Source organism: Hipposideros armiger, unplaced genomic scaffold, assembly GCF_001890085.2.
Source record: "Hipposideros armiger isolate ML-2016 unplaced genomic scaffold, ASM189008v1 scaffold_57, whole genome shotgun sequence".
Lineage (NCBI taxonomy): Eukaryota > Metazoa > Chordata > Mammalia > Chiroptera > Hipposideridae > Hipposideros > Hipposideros armiger.
Genome location: NW_017731407.1, coordinates 3614732 through 3641738, shown reverse-complemented (window position 1 = coordinate 3641738; position 27007 = coordinate 3614732). Strand labels below are relative to the sequence as shown.

At 33.2% G+C, this 27007-nt stretch overlaps 2 protein-coding genes across 2 annotated transcripts in view; one reads left to right on the top strand and one right to left on the bottom strand.

Moving 5' to 3' along the window:
- Positions 1-22882, top strand: part of RASA1 (RAS p21 protein activator 1) — a 115027-nt gene extending 92145 nt beyond the window's left edge. Inside the window, exons 9-22 of the mRNA XM_019641112.1 lie at positions 3802-3889; positions 5998-6075; positions 7619-7776; positions 8262-8338; positions 9636-9808; positions 10132-10291; positions 11400-11542; positions 13362-13477; positions 14203-14289; positions 16795-16862; positions 18382-18470; positions 19829-19906; positions 20675-20809; positions 21999-22882. Of these exons, the coding sequence (XP_019496657.1) occupies positions 3802-3889; positions 5998-6075; positions 7619-7776; positions 8262-8338; positions 9636-9808; positions 10132-10291; positions 11400-11542; positions 13362-13477; positions 14203-14289; positions 16795-16862; positions 18382-18470; positions 19829-19906; positions 20675-20809; positions 21999-22082 (1534 nt within the window). The 3' untranslated portion in view covers positions 22083-22882. The remainder of the gene's footprint in view (positions 1-3801; positions 3890-5997; positions 6076-7618; positions 7777-8261; positions 8339-9635; positions 9809-10131; positions 10292-11399; positions 11543-13361; positions 13478-14202; positions 14290-16794; positions 16863-18381; positions 18471-19828; positions 19907-20674; positions 20810-21998) is intronic.
- A 2143-nt stretch (positions 22883-25025) lies between these two features.
- Positions 25026-27007, bottom strand: part of CCNH (cyclin H) — a 25326-nt gene continuing 23344 nt past the window's right edge. The window contains exons 6-7 of the mRNA XM_019641111.1: positions 26597-26657; positions 25026-25992 (exon numbers count right to left, since the gene is read on the bottom strand). Coding sequence (XP_019496656.1) covers positions 25954-25992; positions 26597-26657 — 100 coding nt within the window. The 3' untranslated portion in view covers positions 25026-25953. The remainder of the gene's footprint in view (positions 25993-26596; positions 26658-27007) is intronic.

Here is a 27007-nt window from a genome sequence, read left to right as displayed (position 1 = left end):
TGCCAAGCACATTGTGCATATTACAAGCATATTACTAAAGAGCTGTGAGCTCCAAATAAAACAGTTTCTCTTTCCTCCCCTTCCTCCCCCCAGTCCCTGCCTCTCACAAATCTGTCTGTTCCTGGTATGAGGTTACACTTGGGAAACTTAAGAGATCATGAAATTAATAGCTAAAGCTAAAACCAAAGTGCTTCATACAGATTTGGAGAATTGCTTGTTTCATTGTATTAGTCTGCATGAAAATTGCCAACTTTTTGTTTGAGGCCAAAAGCAAAAACAAAGAAAAGAAAAGAAAAGATAACCACTTTCAAATAGTATTAGATTGTGTTCAGATAGAATTATCAGTAAATGCATTGGTGAATTAAATGATAGCCTGAATGTAGATATAGAGATTGCATTTTCACTGGAGACTGATTAATCTACAGATATTAGAGAAATACTTGAGAGTAAATTATTGGTCATTCAAAGAAGTACCAAAAGAAATTACTAAGGTTGAGGTATTCAAAACAGTAAATGAATCCTTTGATGCCAAGAAGCTATTATGGAAATAGTATTTAAGTTTATGATTGATGATGAGGCTTCATAATAGGAACATTTATAAGTTTTACATCAAAAACTAATTCTGGAAAATAAGCAATACAGAGGTGCTCCTGTATGTAAAAGTTTGTCTGTATACCTGAATTCCACGTGAAATAATATTTTTAAATGGAGACTCTAATAAAATCCAAGCTGCTTTAACTGCGTGCTTTCTGTTTTACGGGAGGAAATGGGATCAGAACCCACTGTTCTCCTTGATACCGAAGTGTGTAAGCTCTCCAGAGAAGAGTTTTACTAAAGTTTATGTCTAGAACAAAAGAAACTTTTTGGTTAATCATTCTCACTTTGCAGATTTATTAAAGAATGGGTAAACTTCCTCAAAATTAGAAGTACAACACAAAAAGATATGTTCTGACAGTTTTTGGATTCAAAGCAGAAATTTAACTTTGGAAAAGTGAGGTTAAAAATGATTCACTAGAAATAGTTATTATAATTTGAATAATATGAATCCTAAAGAATTAAGACTAATAAAGCAGTATCTGTATAAGTTTGAGGAAAAGCTTTACCATTATTTTGACATACTTTATATGAACAGGTGCAATTGGATTGAAAACCTGTCTGTAGTATCAAAAGGTCAACATTATACTTGCCTATTAAAGAAAGGAACTGCTAGAATTAAAGAGTAGGTCTTTGAAGTACAATTTAAAGAGACTGAATTATTCCTGTTCTGGTTAATAATATCAAGAAAGGAGTTTCTGTCAGGTTGTGGTGAAAAAGCAGTAAATATACGTTTACCATTTGCTACAAGATCATACTTTGCTTCTTGTGCAGTTTCTTGTTGAAGGTGACTTTCAAGAATTTGAAGACATTTGAAAAAGTCTACACCACGAATTGTATTTAATGGTACCAAGTCTAAACTTAATATGAACAGTTATATTCATGGGAAGTAACACAAGTCTCTTATTTTAAAAAAAAGTGAGGTTTTTTTTCGAAGTATGCCAGTTTTACCATCAATTGTATTCTTGTGTGCCTCACTGTGGAATAGTTGGGAAGCACAGAGAAAGACAGAATGTCAGGAAAACAGTGTCAGCAAAGCATATTTCAAGGAAGTGAAAAGATATTTACCAAATATAATAGGATTAGTGAAAAATAGATTGATACCAAATTATGGATCATAGAATACAAATATAGCATAAAAGGGTAAGTCGTGGGTAAATGCTGTTATCTTTTTCTTTGTTACCAAATGTTGGCAAGTACTGAACATTTCTTGCTTTGAGTAAGCATAGAACCCAATACACTGACCTTGAGCATTTAGGTGAAGTCTAAGGTGACGTTAAAGGCAGGCTTCTGCAGTAGACTTTATTGGTGTGCATGCTCAGCCCATGGGGAAGAAATGTTGGACACCACTGTCGTTTTGGCTGTTTTCCTGCCTGCTCTAATTAATTGCACAGCTGTACAAGTTTTCCAGTTATTTTCAGTATTATTAAGAGGTCTCTTTATATGAAACCTCTTCAAATAATAACCATTTCAGAAACACTTTTCTCTTTTAAGGGTCTGGCTATCATTTGACTCTCTCAGCATTTGACTGTGAAAATGCTGAATGTGCTGGTTACCTTTTCAGCATCTTAGCTGATGCTTTCTGCTCAGCATTTCAGCTTCTTGCCCAACACAGTTTAGGAATTGGCAAACACACCTTGAAAGGAAGGAAGAGCTATAGAGAATATCAATATCAGGCTCACCTCACTATCATCTTGGCCCCTCCGGTCTTAGCTGCTTTGTTTGTTTTCCACTGACTTAAAACAGTTGTTTCTAGTTTTGTTTTGTTTATATTTTATCCAGCTAGGAGGGTTAGTCTGATACAGAATGAGAATGTTTCAGTTTACATTTTCCATTATTTTTATGGCATTCTCAAAGCACGAAAATATGGTTCTTTTATCTTTAAATATTAAGCTTCTACTTTGGGTTTTTTTTTTTAAGATTTTATTGGGGAATTGGGGGGAGGGGAACAGCATTGGTGAATCGGGGAAGGGGAACAGACAGGTAGACAAATTGCTGTTTTTGTTCTTCAGTCTAGTTGTGGAGGACGTCGCTTCACTGGCCTATGTTGGTATGATCATTGTGCTCTTCCGGGGTGAGGCAATTGGTCGCCAGTATTGGTTGGCCACTCACAGCGGCTCCTGGCATCACACGGCTGCCAGCCACTCACATAGCTCACGGCAGCCCACTGCAGCCTACGCCGTCGCCGGCGACTCACAGCAGCCCAGCTCCAGGTCGAGCTGTTGTTCATCATCTTAGCTGTAGAGGGCGAGCGTCACTGGCCCTCATGTGGGATCCGAACCGCAGCCCTGCTGCTCAGCGCTGGTGCTCCCAAGCGAACTCTTAACCAGCTGAGCCACTCAGCCGGCCCTACTTTGGGTATTTTGATATGGCCTCCTAACACTAAAGTATAAGATGTAATCTTTGGTTAAAGCAAGAAATAGAAATAACATTTTTTGAGTTTCAAAAACGTGAAGATACTTAACATTTTGTAAACATTTTCAAGTCTAGTTAGAAAGACCAAATCTTCAAAAAACATATAAACTACTATCTGATACTGTTATTTACATGTCAAATGAATTATAGTACAGTGCATACTATGGGCAGATAACTAATGTTTACTGTACACCACTATTAGGTCATTTAATCCTCAGAACAAGCATATGTATGAGTAGATGATATTTCTGTTTTAACAGATGAGGAAAAACTGTATTGTAAAAAAATTTGAAAACACATAAAATTATAAAGAAGAAAATTCAAATCACTTACCATCTATCGAGATAACCACTGAACATTTTTGTCCTAAGGACATGTCTAATCTTTTTCCAGTTCATATGAATGTATATTCTGTGAGTTTATAGGTCAGTGAGTTTAGTAACATTTACTTGCTTTAAAAAGTGTTTGAGTTAGCTATATGGAATTCTAGCATTTCTTCTTCAGTTTCTTTGTAAGTGTTCTGTTTCTAATGTCTTTTAAAATTAATATACACAGTAATTTTTTTAATTTGAAAGATCTGTAAAATTTCAATAGTACAAAGTTTTCTAAAAATATTTGCTGCTGACATATTCTTTTTAGCAATGATCTGGTACATGGAGTATTCTCTAAATTAAGAATTATGTAATTTTGCATAAATTACATAATAATACATTGTGATTTTTTTTTAAGTGGCATAAATGTCTTAATACTTTTTGTTAAGCGTCCTAATAACTTTTTTGTTTGTATTTAAAGGCCAAACTGTTTTCAGATAGTAGTTCAGCACTTTAGTGAAGAACATTACATCTTTTACTTTGCAGGAGAAACTCCAGAACAAGCAGAGGTAAGTTAATTGTTTCTTCAACAACTGTAAACATTTATCATGTTTCTTTCTTTTTTATTCAATTAAAATTGACATACATACAATATTATATTAGTTTCAGGTATGCAACATAGTGATTAGACATTTATATACCTTTTGCCTATGTATTCTTTTTAATCTGAATAGAATAATATTGTACCTAAGTGGTAAAAAGGATGCCTGAAATCTAATCATCTTTTTATTTTAAGGAATGAGAACTTTCATGTGTAAAACATTTTGTGAAACAAATGCAGGAAACAGTGAAGGGTTATTAGGAATGAAAACTTCATTTTAAGTTGACCTTTAAATACTCTATGATGTTGAGTCCAACTGAAAATGCTCATTTAAAATCCTCTCTGCACAAAGGTTATAGATATTCTCAGTACAATCGAAATGTAAGCCAGTTAGTTTTGCTAACAAGCTTGTCGTTCTTCACTGGTTGAACACCATGTCTAAAAATAGAAGTTCAATCATCATCGGAAGGAAAACTATTTTAGGAATTTCCTATTTTTCTCTAAGTCTAGACATAATGTCTAATTTGGCACTAGCCATTGATCTATGTGCAATGCCCTTCTAAAAACCTTTATTAAATTTTAAGTAATGCTGTGAAGAAATAATGTGTTAAAAATATTGCCTTTTAAAAATATTTTGATTTCTTTGAACCATAATATTTCTGGGGTTACTTAGCGATATTTTGTAGAAATATGGCAATATTTTTGCTTATTCTCTGGAAGGAACTTTAAGGTAGTTAAGAGGTCAAAGAAAGTGACTTTGTCGTAGACAGAAGATAATTTGCCAACCCTGGATGTGAGGCAGATACTCTTAAAACCGTGGATCCTGGTATGGTCCTCTTACTCATAAATTATGAAAGTATCTTAGACTCTGGAATGAACTTGATGAATGAAATATTATATTTCATTGCTCAATTAAGTGTCATGATGTAAATCTTTGTAAAATATCTCAAATGCTCATTAACATATAACACACATAAAACCATTTTTTGTAGGTATGTATCCCCAATTTTTAGATGAAAAAGTAGGACTCAAAACATTTTGTAACTTAGACATTTTTCTAAATGTTAGAAATTGATTTAGGAAAGAAATTTAAACTTTAGTATTCTATCTTCTAATTGTTTTACCATGTTCCCTCTTTCTAACTGAAGACATTACATACCTTGATATTTCAGTATGTTTTGCATGCCTCACTAGCTGTATAAATAGAACATTTTCTTATTGTATTTATATATACTCTTTCTATATTATGTATTTCCAAATACTACTAAAAAGTCCAAAAGTACCATTGGTATTTCTAACATTTGTTACTTTGGTGGCTTCTGGGATGTCTGGTTACTCTCTTCTGTTTCTAAAAGCTACGGTAATTGATTCAGTCTTAATTTGCTCTACTCGAAGGATGTTCTCTAAACATTGACAGAGTTCAGATTCATTGAAATTACATAATTGAGTAAAGCAATGGTATAGAGCTTCTTAAAAACATGTAATGCCAAAGTGAAATACTTAAGATTTATTTTTGAATAACCTAAAATTGTTCTCACCTTTCTCCAGAGCGCTAGATAAACATTTTAAATATAGCTGCAAATGAATTTGAATATTAGGCTGAAAAAAATTTTAACCTAATGTTGTCTTTGAAAGACATAAATAACCCAGATCCCCTTATTTATTTCTACCTATATGATGTTCTAAAGATTAGAATGCTTGTCATCAAATCAGTCATCTTATTATCCATTGGTTTTGCTGTCAGTGCTTCTTCCACAAATATATCAAGTTAAATTCTACGTTAGGGTTCCTCAGGTGTAACAGCTTAAGTAACTATACATAAACTTTATTTTTTGGGCTAATCACTGGCCACTCATTGGTATATTTAACATTAACTTAGAGATTCTACAAAAATGCTGTTTTTTACAGAATTATTATAATTGTTTTGGTCATTGTTTTACTTTATTGGGACACAAATATATTAAAGTGCAGTCTAAAGAACGAAACGACTATTATTGAATTTGAAGAAACAAATTGAGAATTGGAAACTAAACTATTATCCAGTATATTTCTTTGAAATGCTGTTATTTTTTGTAGGATTGGATGAAAGGTCTGCAGGCATTCTGCAATTTACGGAAAAGTAGTCCAGGGACATCTAATAAACGCCTACGTCAGGTGAAGCTTAATTTTCTTTGATTTATGATTGTCACATTTTGTTCTGTCACCTTTCTCTTTCTCTTTCTCTATGAACTGTTTTGGGGCAACACTTCAAATACTTTAGCGTTCTTAAGAGAAGTTATTCTGTGCTCCACTTGCTTCAGTAGCAGGAGAAATACTTCTTATGAAAGAGATAGTTTTGTCTGTGCCTCCTGGGTACTTATAATGTAGTTCATAATGCCATCTTTTAAATACATACCAAGGATTTTTCTTTTTTCTTCCATTTAAAACAGTACCAAACCAACAACAGAAACTATTCTCTTGGGCATTTTCTTGTTTTTTCTTAAAAAAATTTATTTTGGCCTATTTCAAAAAAGTAGAACTAAAGGTACTTATTAAAAAGATACCTGACTTAAATACTGATTACCAATAAACTTTTGGGTTTTTCATTTTATATTAATTGCTTTTGAAATGTATTGCATAACTCTCAGGTAGTATCCAATCTTATTTGAGACCTTAACATGTCCTTTATGTTCATTTATGGTGAGTTATGCTAGGCTTTTTCTAGGTATGTGAAGTCAACTTTAAATCCTCCACTTCCTTGGTTTTTTCTTTGTAGTTATCCTTAAATAATTGGGAAAAAATAGGTAATTCTAATATTCTTGGAGTTTTGAGGAAAGTTTAGTCAACATTTATTGACCAAAGAGACTCGTTTTATTTATGGGAATTTCCAATAAGTTTGGTGAATTTAACGTATTTTATTGGAAGTGGATAAATGGTTAGTATTTAGATGACTACAATTTATATTACCTGTAATCAAAAGACTGACCCCTCCAAGGACATTTAATTATGCACATAATCACTATGTGTTCTCAAAACATATTTTAACATTTTGAAAGCTATGGAAAAGCAGATTGAATTTTTGTAGATTGTGTATCGTGTGAATCTTGAGCTGTGAAATTATCATTTATAGGTATAATATGGTATAGCTGTTTCCTCTTGAACTTTTATGTGTCGTGTGCTTTACACATATTTCGCATCGTTACAACAACTTACAGTGTAAACTGTATCCTAATTCTATATCTGAGGAAGGTGAGACTCAGAGAAACTGACTTGTCCAAGGACACACAAGTAGTAGCAGGGAAGAGGGAAGGGGACGTGATACTAAAAGGTAGATGGTTTAAGTTTTGGCATCAAAACTGACAAGTAACTTTGCTTCTCTGAGAATCTGTATCCTTTCTGTAGAATGGAAAGGTGAAATCTGTGTTTTAAAAATATTTTATAGCTGTGGAACTCGACAGAAATAAAATCTTCCAGATGAACATTATATAACATACGGCGTTTTCATTTGGGTGGTGACAGTTGTTTACTTGTATTAATAAAGAAATCCTCATCTTCATTTTCTCTGAACCACTGTTTTATAGTTGAAAAGTGTATTTCATTTATGTAAGAATATAATTGGAAGAATAAATGTAAAACATAATTGCATTCTAGTAATTGCTTTTGAAACCTAATGCATAATTCTTGAAATCTGGGGTAACAATTTTTGTGCTTTCTTTAGGTCAGCAGTCTTGTTTTACATATTGAAGAAGCCCATAAACTCCCAATAAAACATTTTACTAGTCCATATTGTAACATCTACCTGAACAGTGTCCAGGTAGCAAAAACTCATGCAAGGGAAGGGCAAAACCCTGTATGGTCAGAAGAGTTTGTCTTTGAGTAAGTCTTATTTTATCGTTACATGAAATTCTTTTATCATACTGCATACTGCATTTTTTTATTTTTTTCGTCTCTATAAATCATCAAGAAGGTACCAAATCCAGGCATTTTGGTAGTACATACATTTTTTTCCCTGTTATATTTTTTTCACTTTATTATTAAAATGCTATGTCTTTTGCTTTTCACCTAGTTATTAATTTGAATTAGCATTACTGACAAGTCCAAAACCATTTACTAACACAAATACAAAATGTTTACAAAAGTTTCCAGGATTTACTACTTGAGGTTAAAGATGGTAGAGAGAACATAATTTGTTTGTCTGTATTTCTGTATACCAAGCAATAAAACATGTTTTGAATCTAGGTGTTAAGCTCTAACACATTCAATTTGTTTGGTAATAAAATAGGGGTCTTTTTGCTACTGAAGGAATTATATAATTTGATGCCAGGACGTTTTATTAATTGTTTTTCTCCTTGCTCCTTTAGTGATCTTCCTCCTGACATCAATAGATTTGAAATAACTCTTAGTAATAAAACAAAGAAAAGCAAAGATCCTGATATCTGTAAGTTGACACAAGTTTCTTTCTAAAGTAAAAAAAAAACTTTTTAAAAATTCATAATGAAATGTAGTCTAAAATGGAAATTAAAAAATAAAATAGAAGTGCAAGTACTATAATTTGAGATAGTTTCTTTTTAGATAGTTTCTAAAATGTATGTAAGAAATAAAAAAAAAAACAAAATGAGAAAACTTGTACATACTATAAACCTAAGCCCTTAAGATTAAATTATTTATGTATTCATCCTCCCCAGTGAGTAGGAAGAACAAGAAAACAGTAACAGTGGTCATCTTTCTGTGGTTCTTCCTCTAGCCCTAGCCCCTCTTTCCACTTTTTAGGTTTTTCCTATTTTCCTGTACTTTACATGTAAGTGAAAAATAAACCCTCTTTTAAAAAAAAAAAATTCTTTAAATAGGAGTACACTATTTATTCACTTCTGGTAATGAAACCCTCCCAGTTTTTTATCTCAGCAGCACACCTTTTCCAGCCTGTTGCTTAAACAGGTTATAGTGGGATTTAGTAATCCACATCAGTGTGAATTAGATTAATACCTTCTTAAATGTCAGGCTTAGGGAAAGAAGTGTTATGTATCAACAGATAGATCAAAATCCTGAATTTTTCTCTATACAAAATGTTTACTCTGTCATTTCTGTATTTAAATGCTTTAACATTTTTTAGTGGTTCCCCATTACGTTTAGGATAAAATCCAGTCTCCCACCGCAGTAATGACACAGAAGGTCCTTTCTGATCCACTCCTCTTCCCTTTTGCTCTCCAGCTATATAACATCTTTCTCATAACTCTCAAATTATCTGTGGATTGTAAAACTATTCACCATACCTTTTATGTGGACTCCCTCATGCTCCCCCATCCCCCACTTCTCTTTCTCTCATTTTCTTTACCTTTATACTTAGGTACAGCTCCACATCCTGTTACAAGTCAGCTAAAGGATTAACATGTTTGGAGTAGATTTTTAATCTCTACCAGCTGAATTAGATATTATTTCTCTGTATTCCATTGCACGTATCACGCTGTACCATACGTGATTTTTTACCTTCTTGGCTAGACTGTGACCTCCATGTAAGTCAGAGACTGTGTCTTAATCATGTCTGTATCCCATGTCCCTGCTTAAACAGAGTCTGGCACATAGATAACATTTAGTATTGAAATTGTGATATCACTGAAAACTTTAATAATAAGCATTTAACACTATAAAGAAGACAGAACATCAGGAAATTTTACTTGTGTGACTAATTATAGTGTCATCTTTTTAGATAGTAATCATTTGATGTTTTTCTGTCAAAGTATTTATGCGCTGCCAGTTGAGCCGGTTACAGAAAGGGCATGCTACAGATGAATGGTTTTTGCTCAGCTCTCATATACCGTTAAAAGGTATTGAACCAGGATCCCTGCGTGTCCGAGCACGATATTCTATGGAAAAAATCATGCCAGAAGAAGAATACAGTGAATTTAAAGAGGTATTAAGTTATTTACCAGTCTGATTATTTATGATAGCATTGACAGAAATATTTAATGTTTAATAACAGATCCATTAAGTTAAATGTTGTGAGGCCATAGCTCAGTGGCACATTGACAGGCGGAGGGTGAACAGCCTTGCAGTAGTTGGGTGTTGGTCTTAAAAGACAAAAAAAACGTAGGCTACAAACTCACTCTGTTTTTAATAAATGTATTCAATAAAACATTCCTAAATGGAATAACAAAAGAACATATTTTCTGTTAATCTCACTGAGAATGCTTAATGCTGTGTACTTTCAACAATCTTTCTTGATGTTATTTTTAGCTTATATTGCAGAAGGAGCTTCATGTAGTCTATGCTTTATCACATGTATGTGGACAGGACCGAACACTACTGGCTAGCATCCTGCTGAGGATTTTTCTTCATGAAAAGCTTGAATCATTGTTGTTATGTACACTAAATGACAGAGAAATAAGCATGGAAGGTATAGTATTCAAGTGTTAGTGTGATACTTTTAAAATTATTGCATCAATAATTAGATTGTACATATCAAGTATATGTGGATTCTGTCTTAGAATATATTAAACAGTTATATCATCTTACAAAATAAGTTATTCTGTTTTTCCTTCATTAAAAATTACAATTAGGATGTCAGTTTTGATTCGTATACTGGCTAATATGTGGGGTTGGTATTTCTAATACAAGTTTCTGTCATGGCAAATTAGTATTGGAAGCTGTAAGAAAGTGACTTCTGTGTCCCAGTCAGTGGCTCACAGTGCTTTATTAAGAAGAGTCTAGTATACCTGCCATCTTCTCTTGTTAATTTTTACTTACTAATTCATTGCACAAAAGTTGAGGTCAGCTGAATTTTATTTCTAGCTTCTGTAGATAGGTAGTTCCCAGGCAATATAGCTGGGCACATAATGCTTTGTTACGGCTTACAGATACATCAGAATAACCCACTTCCAACCAGCACTTTGAATCAGTAACAGTGCTTGTTTCTAGGTTTCCCCCAAATAAACTGTAAAACTGTTTCTTTGTAATCATTGAAAATGTAAAATATAGATTTGGCAGGGAAGAGAAAGTGGTGGTACATATTTTACACAGAGATTGTCTTTTCTAGTAGCAATGTTTGTATTTTTTAGGATTTTCTTAAAATAAATGTCATTAATGTAATGTTTTAGGCTAATAATTTATACTGGGATTTTTGTTATATTTTTATTTGAAAATTAACTCAGATTTATCAAAGCGTGCTCAGTGGACAGCAAATCTAGATTCTGTTCCTAGTTTTGTCACTAACTGGTTCTTTGGTTTTAGACAAGTCACCTAACCCTTTTAGTCTTTGTTTTTTCATATGAATGTGGTAGTATTAATCCCTTCTATTTAAGATCTAATGAAGTAATAAAGTCTTTTGAAGAGTTAAGTGTATAGGAATATAGGATGTTATTTTAATCAATACTTTAATGCTACATGCAAATAACCATACTTAAATGGTTATAATTGTTGAGGAAAAATGAATTCATTTGATTTCCAGTTGATTCACATTAGTACAATCCTTTACAAATAACTTTTTCACATAAATATTTATGTAGATGAAGCCACTACCTTATTTCGAGCCACAACACTTGCAAGCACCTTGATGGAGCAGTATATGAAAGCCACTGCTACACAGTTTGTTCACCATGCTTTGAAAGACTCTATTTTAAAGATAATGGAAAGCAAACAGTCTTGTGAGGTAAGAATTTAATGTTTTAAGTATTTCAGCAAAAAGCATATTTTAATAGGTAATGCTTTATAGTTAAGTACATTTTAAGGAAATAGATTAGCTTTCTAAAATTATTCATCATAGTAGTTACACCTTTTGTAATACATTTGGAGAATGTTATGAAAAATATTTTTTTTTTAAGGGAATTTTATTGTGGAATAAAAAACCCACAGTTGTACCAGAAATTCATGACAGTACTTCATTTTTCTTACTGTACTAATGACAAAATATATGCTGCTTTCAGAAAGCTTGCATAACCTAAATTAGAGTTTTTGCTGGAGACTTTTGTTGTATAACCTAGTTAAGTTCCATGTAGCATATCATAATATCTAAATTTGTCCTTGAAGATTTTTTTTTTGGGAGGGTGGCGGGGGGGGGGTATGAGGTAATCCTCTCAAAAGCAAATAAAAACATCCTCTTAGGATTAAGACTTCAGTGTAATATAATAAACTATTAAGATAAAGAGTGAAATCTCACTTTTATGGTTCTCTCATTTTACTTTGAAGGTAGCACAACTATAGATGGAAGATATTAAATATATTCTGTAGATCTAATAAAAAATTAATAAAATAATGAATTGCTTTTGATAGTGTCCACTGGGAGCTGTCAAATATTGATTCTGTGTTGTCAGTTTTTACTAATTAGCTTAAAGGGAATAAACTGATGATTTAGTATTGAAAACCTGGAGTGACACCACAGTTGGCCTAACTATAAAGGATACAGAAACTCAGCAAGTCTGCAGAATGTCTGGATACTGGGGATCCAGACTAGGGGATTTAGACATATATAATCTATTCCATTGATTCTGTTGGGTTGTCGGAAAAGTCATGACGTAATTTTTCTCTGTTTTTCGTTGCACGACTTTTCCGACAACCCAATAGATTAAGAACGCTTAGATTTTAAGGGTTACTGGAAAAGTTTTGAGAAAAGTTCATGATTCTGCCCAAGGCATTTTGGTATTTTATTAGTTATTGTCTCATTCAGAAAAGCCTTTAATCACTTTTTTCCTCAAATAAATAGAATTAAGAGAGTTTATAATAATGTTATAGCCACCTTTCTTCACATTTAAATACTCCTATATATTTTTTAATACATGGCCACTAGAGTGGTTTTTTGTCTTCTAGCTGAGAATGCTATATTTAAAATAAAGTCCAATCCACTGTGTGTGTGTATGTGTGTGTGTAAAAATCTAAGGTAAACTCTGGTAAATGAATAGAACTTTAATACTGGTATTAATCCCAAAGCAATTGAAAATTGTTGAATAATCATAGCTTGTTGAGTACAGTTGACCCTTGAACAATGCAGGGGCTAGTCTTCCTGCCATCAAAAATCCGCATATAACTTTTGACTACCTCAACTTAGTTGTCCCTCTGTACCCACGGGAATTGGTTCCAGGACCCCCGCAGATTCCAAAGTCTTGCAAATATGCGAGTCCCTTATATAAAATGGTGTAGACCAATGCATACGGTCTGCCCTCCACATCCTTGGACTCCCAATCATTGATCCAAAACAGTACAGGTTATGTATTGAAAAAAGTCTGTCTAGGTGGACCTGTGCAGTTGAAACCTGTGTTCAAGGGTCAACTGTAATTGGGAATTATGCTAACAAACCCAAGGAGTTCCACAGAACAAACCACTTAAAATTTTTCATGTATATCTCCCCCACAAAAGACTTAATACACACTGAAAAATGGGAAAATAGAGAACCTTGGAAACAACTGTTTGATTACCTTGATTCATTTGTGTTTTTATCATTGCCAAGATGCATTTATATTTATTCCTTCTTTTAGTTAAGTCCATCAAAGTTAGAAAAAAATGAAGATGTGAACACTAATTTAGCACACCTATTAAACATACTTTCAGAGCTGGTGGAGAAAATATTCATGGCTTCAGAAATACTTCCACCGTAAGTTTTGAAATTTTAATAACAAGAATTGTATATTAGCTTTTCGAAAAATTTGCATTTTTAAAACGTAAGCTTTTCCACTGTCTTAATGGTATGATACTCTGAAAAAGTTAGGGTTTTTAATCTTTACAAGATGAATTGTGTTTAAGGAGAAAGACTGAATTGAAGAAACGAGAGTGAAATATTTACATTAAATAAATCATGTTTTCATGCAAGCCAGTATGTCTGATTTATATAACAACTTGGGAAATAAATAGAGGCTTATAGTCTCAGATTTGAGGAGATGGTAAAAGATGTATCTACCCAGTTTAGACTTGAGTATCTTTCTCACTGTGTACACCAGAAATTGCTCAATATCGCTTAATGGCTTCCAGTGTTAGTAAACTCACTCAGGAGAAGAAGGTAACTTAAGGTAACATTTATCTCCCAGGACTTGTACTCATTAGTTCCTCCGTATCCTCATCCCAGCTTTTCTTCATACTTTTCATTAATATAGAAATAATGTAAAAGCGGTAAGATTTCTTCTAAAGGAAATGTAAACAATTGGTTAAATCAGTTAATAATGAAAACTTATTTGATTGACTCTCATTACTTTTAGCCATGCACTTTTTTGCGGGCATAGGTCTGTTGCTTTAAAATATCATGTATTTGGTAAATTACGCTTTGGGTACAGTGAGATCAGTATTTTCATTTTTGGTGTTGAGATGATTGTGTTATTTTTGCAGGACACTGAGATATATTTATGGGTGTTTACAGAAATCTGTTCAGCACAAGTGGCCTACAAATACCACCATGAGAACAAGAGTTGTTAGGTAAGGCTTATCCATTCATTGGTTATATCGCTGTATGTGGCACACATTGAGTCAGGTGGATAATTGTGAAAATTTGAAGACTAACAGTATACAGTGTACAATTCAATACCTTTTTCTTTTACTTTAATTCAGAGCCCTGTTGAATATTTTCTGAGTGCAGATGGCCTCTAAACTTTAACTTACCATATTTTGGAAGTTACTATGAGATACTTAAATATCTTTTGCATTTTCTAAAAACCTAAACATTCATTTATAGTCAGTTAACTATTTGGGATTTGTTTATCTTACAGAATGAGGTTGAAAGTTATATAATCAACAAAGTCTGTAGCTAACTTCATATAGTATACTCTTCATACAGACATATACACACACGTGCATATACCTACATATATATAATATATACAGGGAGGGAGGAGAAAATGAAAAAGAGATAACTGATCTAATGCTAAAAAGATCAATAATTAAACCATTTAGATATTGATTAACTGGTTTGTAATAAAGAGTCTGTGACTCAGGGCTAATTTCCAACCAGAGCCTCTAGTTCCAAAGCTGTGTTTGAGTGTGCTCATTATATGATAAGTAGGAGGGAATGCGTTGGAAAGTCATAGAATTTTGTAGCTTATGTAAAGGACTTCATCATCATTATTTTAACATATTTCCCCAATGAGGAAGCAGATCTGTAGAGGTTAAGTTGTTTGCTTAAGGTTACATAGAAAGTTAGTGGCTAGACCCAATCTTATATGCTGAATACTACTGCAGGTTTTAGTTAAGCACACCTCAGCCCATTCAAGACAACTGGAAATTTAGTGAAAAAGCATCAGAGAATATAGTAGAATAATGGTGATATACTTTATTATGTAGAATATATACTGCCTGTTATGTCATATCCCATAAAAAATTTAGCTAACCTCTAAAATCACCAATATCATATAGTTTTGAAATTGTATGTGAATCCGGCCCCCAACCTAAATTTTGTAGAGACTTCTACTCTTTTTTTTACACATAAAATCTTAATCCTATGATACAAATATTTAAGAATTGTAGATTCTGTATTTCTACTTTAGTAGCGATTGTGAGGAATAAGGAAGAATTAGAAACATATCTTTCAGCACAGCTATGTGTGTGATGTAAATTAGCACTGTTCTATAAACTGTACATTTCAGACAAGTATACTAGTTAAGCACAGCAGGAAATTCTGCTATGTGATTGTTTGATACTATAGGGTGTTGTAAGGGGCATTTATGCCCAAGGTGATGATTTCTGTCCCTAATAAGCTTTTAATACATGTGTAGGTGCATAGTATCCCTCTTAAATTTAATATCATCTCTAAAAACTCACAGAAAGTAGATATGCACACTGAAATTATTTTATGGTTCAGTGTTGCCAGGTTATATTTCATATTCTAAGACCTGTTTAAGTATCAATGTGTTCAAGCAAAATTTATGCAAAATTCTTTATAAATTTAAAAGAAACATAAATTTAAAGACTTAATTGTTGTATATAATTTCAATAAATGATGAAGTAACATACTCACTTTCTAAGAGTCCAAAATTAGCAAATTGTCATATGTTGGAAGGTAAATGCTGAAAAGTTGGGTTGGTTATACACTCTTTGAGAGACTGTTGATTATTTTAGCATCTAGAAGGAATTTTATCAACTAAGAGGTCAATTATTAATGTGGTTCCTCTTAAAAGGAAATTAAAAGAAAAATGGTCTATATGACAACATATAATCTCTATCAGTAACTGAAGGGGGCAGGCTAGGAATAAGCTATATAAGTTTGCAGTTTTACATTATGCATTGTTCCCCGAGTTAAGATTAGCGGGTAAAATTACATATGACAGTGTTGTTAAGCCACGTGCTTTTTCACTAATTTTTCTTTTTGCTATTATTTTGTAACTTAAGAACGCTTTTTTAATTTTAGAAAGGTTGATGTCTTTTTCTTTATTGCCATGAAAGCTTTTTAGCGTTCTGTCGTATGCATTTTAGTTTATCAAGAAGTCACTTTTCTCCTAGTACAATGGATTCTTATTTTTATATGACTCATCAACAAAATCAACATAACAGATTTGACTGGGTTGTTCTGTTTAAATACAGAAAGAAGACAGTGAGAGAATGGAAGTTTTAGGACCTTATAGGATGTATCTATAAAATGGTTTATAAGTGCTCCTAGTTTTTCAGAAATTGTTAGTGTTCCTAAGGACACTGCTTCCTCAAAGTTAATTTAAAATGTACTACTAGTTTGGAATAAATAAATAGTGGCCAAGACAGTAAATGTTACAGATAATTTAAATCTTCCCAAAGTAAATCTAAAATTCCAAATTTGGGAAAAGTGAATATGTAATATGTTGAGGATGATATGAATATTCTTAAAGTAAGTTACTTTATTTTCTTAAAGCTGTGTTTGGGCTTCCCTATATTCAAAGTTCGTGGTTCTATGAGTATTAAAAATTTTGTGTATTATTTTAATGTAGTTTTCTAAAAAAGAATTTCCCTCCCATTCAGTGGTTTTGTTTTTCTTCGACTTATCTGTCCTGCCATCCTGAATCCACGGATGTTTAATATCATCTCAGGTAATCAGCTTTTGATAAATTTTGAAATGAAAAAATTACAATTTTATACTATTTAGAAAGGTTACTTTTTTTTTCTTGTAAATTTGAATTTTTAAAATTTCCATTTGTAAGACTTGGTATAAACATTCCAGAGCACGCTTCCTTTTGCTACTTTATCGTTTCCCTTTTTTTTTTACTTCTTACCCTTTCTTCCCATCTAATAAATGAAGCCTGAGATGGCATGATTAAACACATAGCACTCTTTTTCCTTTTCTACCTGTGTCTCAAACTTCTATTATGATGACATTTTCCAGTCTGTTACTTGGCTTTTTCAAGTTGGGAAGAACAGCTTTGTGTGTGCTAGCTACAGTTGCAGTAGTGCTTAAAGAAAGTGGCTCTTTAGAGGTCAGAGATGGCCCATGAGAGATTTCTTGTCACCAGTTATAAAATGTTAATCAGCCATATTAAACTCCACATTAAACCAGATTCTGTTTTGCTTATTACTGTATGTCCATTATGGAATGACTTTTAGATATTGTAGACTTCTTTCACAGAAAGAATAAGTGTTATTTGTGACTATGAATATAATGAGCCATTATTAAAAGATGGAACCGGAACCATTTTTATCTTAATAATTTGAAACTCAAAGTTGTATTAAAAATATTTTGGAATTTACCTTTATAGCCATCACATCTGTTATTATCTGGTATTGCTACTAAAGTGGTTAAATGTATGATCTATTAAAAAATTAAGTAGAATTCTTTTGAAGAAATATATTGAAGAGATTTATTTATCGGAATGTTGGTCTTGAACCATTGGGCTATACTATTTATAGTTGAGCAGCTTAAGATACAAATAATACAATCTAAAATCTGGCAGTCACATAGACTCTATAGGTTTTTACCGTTAAATAATTATCTTATGTTTCAGGGCCTATATTTAATAGCTGTACTTTTCATTTACATCTTAGTGTCTATATTCTGTAAGGAAATGTTTCCTGATTAATCTTTAAAATATTTTAAAAGTTTATTAAATTGCATGTTTTTCTCTTCAAAATAGAGCAGAGGTCCCAGACTTTATCTTTGTATTGGTCTTTAAAGTGAATTATTTGTAGTCAGTGGAGGTTTGGAGCAGGAAATTGCTCAGATTGTAAATTGCTAACCTGAGTGGGTTGAAATTAGCTTTGTGAATTGTCACAAATGTGTATGTATATAGAGTGACAGTTGTTTTAACATTAAAGATAAAGCTCTATAGTATTTCTAAATACTATCACTCTATAGTATTTCTAAATACTATCAATCAGTTGGGAATTGCTGAGTTTTGTAGTTGCACTGATAAGTATATTCAGTATTTCTTCCTTTAACTCAAATTATTTTGGATTATACAGGCCAAACATTTAAAAAAAAAAAAAGTCTGAGTTCTGAATAGAATGTTAGTGTTTTTAACAGTAAAGAAATGTTAGTAAGTTCTAAATCCATGATGGTTTTAACTGGAAGTACCTTGAAATTGGTCTGATTCACTATGCCCAATTCTCTTATAGATTCCCCATCTCCTATTGCTGCAAGAACACTGATATTAGTTGCTAAGTCTGTACAGAACTTAGCAAATCTTGTGGAATTTGGAGCTAAGGTAAAAACATTTTGATACTTAAAATATCATTTATGAATGAAACTTGGACATGATAAAATCATAAAAAATAGTTTAATTACATTTTCAACAGTGGATGTTTCATAAAGAGAATTTATATTTTTGTTGATATTTTTAAATATTTTGTTTAGATATATTTTAATACTGGAATTTTAAAAACCATTTTAGCCACTATAGAAAACTATTTTCAATTTCTGATATACTCAGATGCTCCCACTTTTAAATATAAAAATCAGTGAGCATATTTTTAAATGAACTCCATTTTTTTTAAATTTCACAATAAACATTACCTAAATTTTAAAACTTGGATGAGTTTTCAAAACACCCATATGTGATCCCACTACTTAAGGACTTAATATTCTGGTAGGGATCATACTTTGTCACCTGCTTTTGTCAATATGTAACAGACTTCTTGCTGTACCTGGAAATATATAACTGTTTTATTGTTCTTAATGATTATTTAGTATGCCATCATGTAGATGGATGTTAAGTCGTTCTCTATTGGATAGCTTCTAGTTTGTCACTATTATAAATATTGCTGTAACAAGTATCTTTAAATCCTTTCAAATTTGTCCAGTTATTTAACTTTGGAGTAAAATTAAGGTTTTTTGCTCCCCACAGCTTTGACAAAACTCAATTTCTTTTTAATTTTTTTCCAATCTGATAGGTATAATGTTACTTTGTGTTTCATTATTTCATTACTCATAGAGAAACTGAATGATTTTCATGTCATTTCTTTGGAATTGAAATTGAGGTCCTTTTGTCCTTATTCAGTTTCTTATTGATTTTTAAGAGAATTTGTGTTAATTCTAAACCTGTTTTACAAGATAGCATATTTCAAATAGGCTTAAGATTTTAGTATGAAGAGCAGTTTATATGTGTGGCGTAGCTTTTGAATTTATCCAAATCCTCAGGCAGGTTATGAGTAATATATTTTCTATTGCAGTCCTATCATACTATTTTAATTCCTGTATTCTCTGTTAGATTCTAACCTCAAGGTTGGCCCCACGTTTCTTTTGGTGCTTGGCATATAGTAGTTTCTCAGTAATTATTTTTGAATAAACTACATATAGGGAATTTGTGTCTGTTAGGCTATGTGTTCTGATTCATTCTCGTCCAGAATTTATTCTTTCATTAAAGTACTCCAGTTTCTCAGTACAGCTGTTTGCTTTTATATCAGAAGGAAAATATTGTCACTGTATGATTCATTCTTCTATGTATTGCTACTAATGGACACAATTAGATTTATAAGAATTCTTGCTGTGTGTAGGCTTTTGTTAATATAGATCAGACAATGTTTGTTTTTGATGCATGTAGTAAGCTTTTTTTTATATTTTTAGGAGCCCTATATGGAAGGTGTCAATCCTTTCATCAAAAGTAACAAACATCGTATGATCATGTTTTTAGATGAACTTGGGGTATGTATATAATTTTCAAATACTTTCAAACCTATAGTTAGTATAGCTGAGAGTTAACTCATTTTACCAACAACCTTTTAAAAAGATTTTCTATCCAGAACCAAAAAAAAAAAAAGGGCATATTTTTGTCTACATTCCTAAACAAATTATTTTGTTTGACTATAGTTTTTAGCCATTTGTTCTTAACCAAGCATACAAACACTGTTGGAGGATTTCAACTTGTGCCATTTTCTAGTTTCTGTCTTTCATAATCCTATTAGCTGTTACACCTCACTATTGTGACATTCTTTGGCCACTTTAGCTACTTTTACTTGGTTGCTATTGTGTGGAATTTGAAACAAGATGGATGGCCCACAGTTCTCACCAGGTTAAATAAGTAAATGGACTGTATTTAATCCAGATTAGCAGTTAATATTACTGTTTGTTTGGCATGTGTTCCAGATTTAACAACAACATAAAAAACTTTATAAAGTTTAGAAAACCCATTTATTTAGAATAGCAATCATTCTGCCATGCTGTGGAAGAAAATAGAACCTGGTTTTGATGTGACTACTGAGGCAATAAAATCTATTAATCAGAATAAGCACTGAATATTAAAATTCTTAGGACATATTAAAATGTAACAAGTTTAAGAGAACATTTTAATATATTAAATTTTAAGAGAATATTATGTGTTAAAAATTCTATGTATTATAACCAATTAGGATCTTTTCAGAAGAGACTATAAGATTTCTCTTTCTAAACGCAGTTTTATAATTTCCTTTAAAGAATGTACCTGAACTTCCAGACACTACAGAGCATTCTAGAACTGACCTGTCCCGTGATTTAGCAGCATTGCATGAGATCTGTGTGGCCCATTCAGATGAACTGCGAACACTCAGTAATGAGCGTGGGGCACAGCAGGTAGGCTTTGCCAGTCGTCTTCATTAACAATGGTTCCTTAGCATTTAAGCAGAAGGGAAGCATAAGACTCTGCGAGGTAATAAATAGCTTAATTATGGTCAGCCTTTTCATTGTATTATCAGTTATATTACATTTTAAAGAATCTGAACCATAATCTAGTAAGATCTCAGCAGAGAGGAATCATGAGCTCAGACTAAGATTATGTATTTTTGATACTGCAAAATGTCAACTCTTGCACTTGAGTCTAAATCAGTGTTAACTCTACTGAAAAATGATGTTCACTTCAGTGGCATGTGAGCTAATAAGTCAATAGCAATATGGCTTTTTTCTTTCTCTCTGACACAAAGAGTACATGGCCAAGTGAATCACACACTTATCAAACACATGAGAATTATTCAGGAAGTTGGATGAAAATATTTCAGGCTCCATAAATTCTGGAATATGACCTTATTAGAAATGGCAATTTCTAATAAGCTATTCCTGACTACTGTCACTATATTGACCACCCGCTTGGCAGGGACTTAACAGAAGAGATTAAATAAGGACTTGAGTTTGGCGATTCTGAGTTTTCTTCAACCTGAGATCCAAAAATCAAGTTTACATAATAGTCTGGCTTATTAATGTTCTAATCACTTTAAAAACTTAGAGTGTGTACCATGGGCCTACTTATGTGCCCTTGGCATGTGTCATGTCTTCTTGCCACACTGGGGCTGGGTTTATTATTTTACTTGCCTTAAAATCCTTAATGGAGGATTTAGTCCAATTAAGACTTTTTAAGAAAGGTAAAGGTGCTGTTTTAATTTTAGGCCCAATGTAATCATATTTCTTCCATGATTCTTTAAAGTGTTCACTAGACTGCAAGCTAATTTCCCTTGCATGATCTCATTGGGCACGTATGTAATTTATAAGGATAAATCTGTCTTGGCAAGATGTTCTATCCTAGAGATTGTTCTGGCCTAAGTAGATATGAGAATGCCAAACAAATGAATTTCTATTCACTTTGGCATACAAATATTCTATCTGAAGAAAAATTCAGTCCTTATAATAGAAAAACTTTACTATTCTACTGAAAGCATAAAATTGTGAATGTTACAGCTTTTTTCAGATACAAGTTTCCATCCCTAAACTTTCTGACCAAGCTTTCCATTCATTTACTAATTACTTTCATACTGTTTTTTTCCTTCTCTAGCATGTACTGAAAAAGCTTCTGGCTATAACAGAATTGCTTCAACAAAAACAAAACCAGTATACAAAAACCAATGATGTGAGGTAGCAGCCTTCGCCCAAGTGTTCTGCATGGATTCAGCATGCCCAACATGGTAATTCACATCAGTATGTCTCCTTTGCTCTTGCCAAAAAATAGCACACCTTTCCACATTCCAGTGATGTGTGAGCTATGCAAACAAAACCCTAGATGCTGCTGGTGAATAATTGTGCCAGCAGCTTTGTAAGCTATCTGTGCAGGATATTTGCACTTTTTCCACATATGGATTCAATCTTTACCAACCTCTGAGCCTTGGTGTACAGATCACCTTTCATTCAACAAAATGCTATGACTGTATCTTGAACTCTGAGAATATATTTTCAATACATCCAATTGCCAAAGTTTTGCTGTCTCTTGGAAAAAGAACTATGAAATCAACTGACAAGAAAAAGCATTCTCTGTTGACAATTGAGTATAACTGGATTGCAGACTGTTCTTACTGTAACTTCCTGATTTAGGAATATGACCGTTTGACTGTTTAATGACTTTTATTTGTATTTACAGTTTCCAGAGTTTGCCATTATAATAGGAACAATCTTTGCTGTATACTTTTTAAAATACTGTGCTATTTCTCTTGCTGGAACTGTTCAAAGAAAATATATAGGATGGATGGATCTATTGCTCATCAGCTTTATTTTTTAAACATGCCACTTATTTTGTTCAAATTGTCAAAAACTATTTAGATTTCATAATGCTTTTGTTAAATGTTTACATCAGTAAATAGTTTGAATTCAATAAATATTGGTCATTGTACTGATCGATGCATGTTACCCATTCAACCATTTTATAGAATACCAATTTCTTGTGTTAAAAAAATCTAGAATGCTTTTTGTTCAAAGTATTCATTAATTCCAAGTTGATTTTTTCATTATGCAAACAACCTCATCAGCCACTTAACAGCTATCCATCTTTGAACTGACTACTTGTTGTATCTGCTGGGTATTTAGTTTGTATAGTTTTATTTGCTTCTGTATGTGTATTTTTGTGAAGTATTCACAAGGGTTAAGTTAAAATAAAACCAAGGGATATCTTAAATAATTGATTACTTCTGTCTAAATACAGGTAAGTATTTAATCTCATTTTCTTCCTCCTTCAGGGGCAGTTCAAATTTAGTACCAGAGCAAGGCCCAGGGAGAAGATGTAAACTTCAGATCGTCTTTTTTGCTAATGGTCTTTTGAAGGATTCCATTCATTATGTATTTAAGCAACAATTCCTTCACTCCCATAATTGTGCAGGGGAGAGGAGGCATACAAAAAGTATGTAGGAGTATATCAAAGTGGGCAAGACAGGAACCAAGGGGGGAGCTATTAGGAAAAACATTTCCCAAAGTAAAGAAATTTTCTAATGGCCTAGATTCCCAGAGTACTCCTAACACTTAGTATTCTATCTCTGATTAAAATATAGGAAAAAAAGTGTTAAATAATCTAGGGCTTAAAAGATTTCTGCATAGTATATTTTTAAACTCTTGTTTCTGTGGAGGAAGGTAGCCCTGGTGTAGCTGGAATCACAGTTGAACAGTGATAACCAAAAACTCAACACACCCTGTACTCCTTTTTCTTGATGTTGATGTCAGCTAACCCATGTTTCCCTCGTTTATCATATCACTTTCCTCTTCTCCATCCCTCCTGCTTTTCTAGCTGTAGTACCACAGTACTGTCCCACTTGGTCTCCTTCTTTGGTGTTACAGGATAAAGGATTGGAAGAGGTATGGGTACTGACATCTGAAAAAATTTCAACAATATACAAAAAGGTACAAAACCCCATGCTAGACAATTTGGTTCTCTCTCACTAATCAGACCTCAATCGTATCTGTCATTCCTCAATGTGAATTGTTAATCTCCCTCTTCTAGCTTTTGAAAACAAAAACAGGGCCAGCCGAGTGGCACGTTGGTTAAAAGCTGGCTTGGAATGCCAGTTCTGAGTAGCAGGGCTACGGTTTGGATCCCACATGAGGGCCAGTGACGCTGCGCCCTCTGCAGCTAAGATGGTGAACGACAGCTCGGTCTGGAGCTGGGCTGCCGTGAGTTGCCGGTGACGGCATAGGCTGCAGCCCCTGCTGCAAGCTACTGTGAGTGGCTGGCAGCCAGCATGAGCAGCCAGCAGCTGGTGTGCGCTGCTGTGAGCCACCATCTAATGGGCGGTGAGCAACTGCCTCACCTGGGAAGAGCGCAATGATAATACCAACATGGGCCAGTGAAGCGACGTCCTCCACAACTAGACTGAAGAACAAAATGACAGCAATGACAGCAACTAGTCTGTTCCCCTCCCTCAGTTCCCCAATCAAAAAAAAAATTTTTTTTTAAACAAAAACCCCACAAACCTAAAACATAAAGCCATCCTGCTTTTTGTATTTTAATGACATGTTTCTCTCAAGCTAGAACAGGAAACTTGTCATTTACCTTTATAGGCCTTGCAGTACTAGCTAGTCAATGATGAAATAAAACCTCTAAAACGGGCTGGGTAGGAAAATCTGAGATAAATGTGAGCCTTGCTCTGATGCTAAAGTTTAGTTACCTGAAAGAAACAAGGTAAACTGAACAGTTTGCAATTCTGTCTACAGCCAAGCAGCACTGCTACTTAGCCTGGACTGGACCACTGTCAATTTAGGCTTACGCCACTTTTGTAAAATCGCACTTGATGAATTTTATTCCTTTCATTCTACAATGAGAAGGACACTGAAAACAAACCAAAATGTAATTATTACAGAGAAGAATACAGACACGTAGTAAATACAGCCCTCAGGTATTAAAGATGTAATTAAAATGGTACCTCTACTCCTATGGGCAACGCAGCCGGGGATGCATTGACAATGAGAAGGATGTATCCATAAAACTTAGATTCAGGGCATTTGAGATGCTCAAATTTCCTTCAACCCAGTTTTCCAGAAAAAAATTGAGACGTCCATAATCTGGATCCAGCTTAGAAACTGAATAAGATTACAGTTAAACAAATGCCATAATAGCCAACATTTATTGAACACTTAGTATATAGAGGCACTATTCTGATTAGTCCTTTGAGAAGTAGGCATTATTATTTTCCCCAGGTTCACCCTGGGAAACGGGCACAGAGAGCGTCAGTAACTTGCCCAAGTCATAAGGTAGAGGTAGCCATGATTCATACCCAAGTAATTTGGTGCCATAGTGCTTTTATATTTTTATATCAACTCCTTTTAACTTGAATTAAATTTCTTGAGTATAGTAACACATTTATATGGATTCACTTAGGTATTAATCTAATAGGTTAATTATATAACTGAACATACAACTTGCTACTACCTACCTTAAGGTTTTTATCTAGACAACTAAAGACTGCCTACTTGATTTCTTATTTTTTTAAAACACCCATTTGAAAGTTTTTCAGTTAACTAATTGAAGAAAACAAATACTCGTTACCCTGGATGACTAGTTTTCAGAACCAGGTAACAGCTGAAGTACATTCTGTAGTTCACTACTAATATACAAATAGCTAAGTGTATCAGGATGGCATTTGAGAAGCCATTTATAAAGGTTTCTAGAGGGCAAGAAGCATTCCTTAAAACACATTCCAAGTGTTTTTCATGGTGCCTTTTTTCAAAAGGGTGTTTGCTTATTGCATTTTAAAACAATATAGGCAAATAAATTATAGCTTTAGTTTGGCTACTACAGAAAGTCTAATTTGATATTAGTCATGGTGTGGCAAGATTATCCAAACTAGGTGTTATTCTGGGTCCTCTGAAGCTGTTTTATTTCACATAAAGCCACCCTGAAAGAAAAAAATTAAATATAAAAGTTTACTGTATTTTGATGCTTTCACATTATTTCACTTTTAAATAAATTGAAATGCCAGATATGCTTCATCCTTCTGTTGATTTGTTAGCATTGACAAGTCTCTTTCAAATGGTTACACAGAATCTACAAGGTCATCATCCGTCCATTCTTCCTAAGGAGGAAAGAAAATGTAGTAAGAACATTATATTGACGCATAACCACTATTTACCTCCTTGCCTCCCTTTAGGAAAAATGTTTCTTTTACCCTGATTACAGAAGGTAGGTAAACCAGGAAAATGTATAGTGGTTTCATCTTATAGTAATATACATATAGCATGGTGTCACCAGACTACTCCAGTGACAGAAATAAAGGTTACAGTTATGACCATCTGCCTCTGATTATTCATTTATATTTGATTTGCCAGGTATATATATATATATTTTTTTAAATAAAAGGATAGAAAAATCATTGGAGAGTAAAAACTGGAGCAAAAATTTAATATATGTACATTATCCCTGCTGCTTTTTACAATCATAGAGAGGATCCTTCATCAAGTAATTCTTAGACTGTTACAGAACAGATGATAAGTCAGAAGTGAGAAAAATCCCTGTAATAATGGACAATGTACATAAAGTGGGATTAAAAAAAAATGAAGGCTTTCAAAACCCACACCTCTATATATTTAATGCTTGCACTCTGGAACAATAAAATCTTAACAGTGTGGTCGTCACACCAGAATGTACAATAACTTGATAATTACCTTAGGAGAACATACCTCCTCATGTTTGGATTTCTTTGAGACATAATCATCATCTTCATAGCCTTTCCTCTTCTTCCTGTAATTAGACAACCATCAATAAACAGTCTAATAACTGGCAACATAACTAAACTAGCAAGGCTATATGAAATGCATATCTGCTGAAGAACAAAGCCTGGATAATGGGAAGAGATGGAGAATTATGGATATGAAGACACTACCTTCCAAATCAATCTCTTAATTAAAATCCTAATAAAATTTTTCATGGAACTTGTCTAGGCTAACTCTGATCTGGGAAAGATTATGCAAAAATAACAAAAAGAACTTGAGAAAGAACAAAGTGTGGGGACTGTGTCCCAGTTCTCATCAAAACACTATAAGAACCATAGTAATTAAAAGTATGGTATTAGCAAAGTTAAACATTAAAAT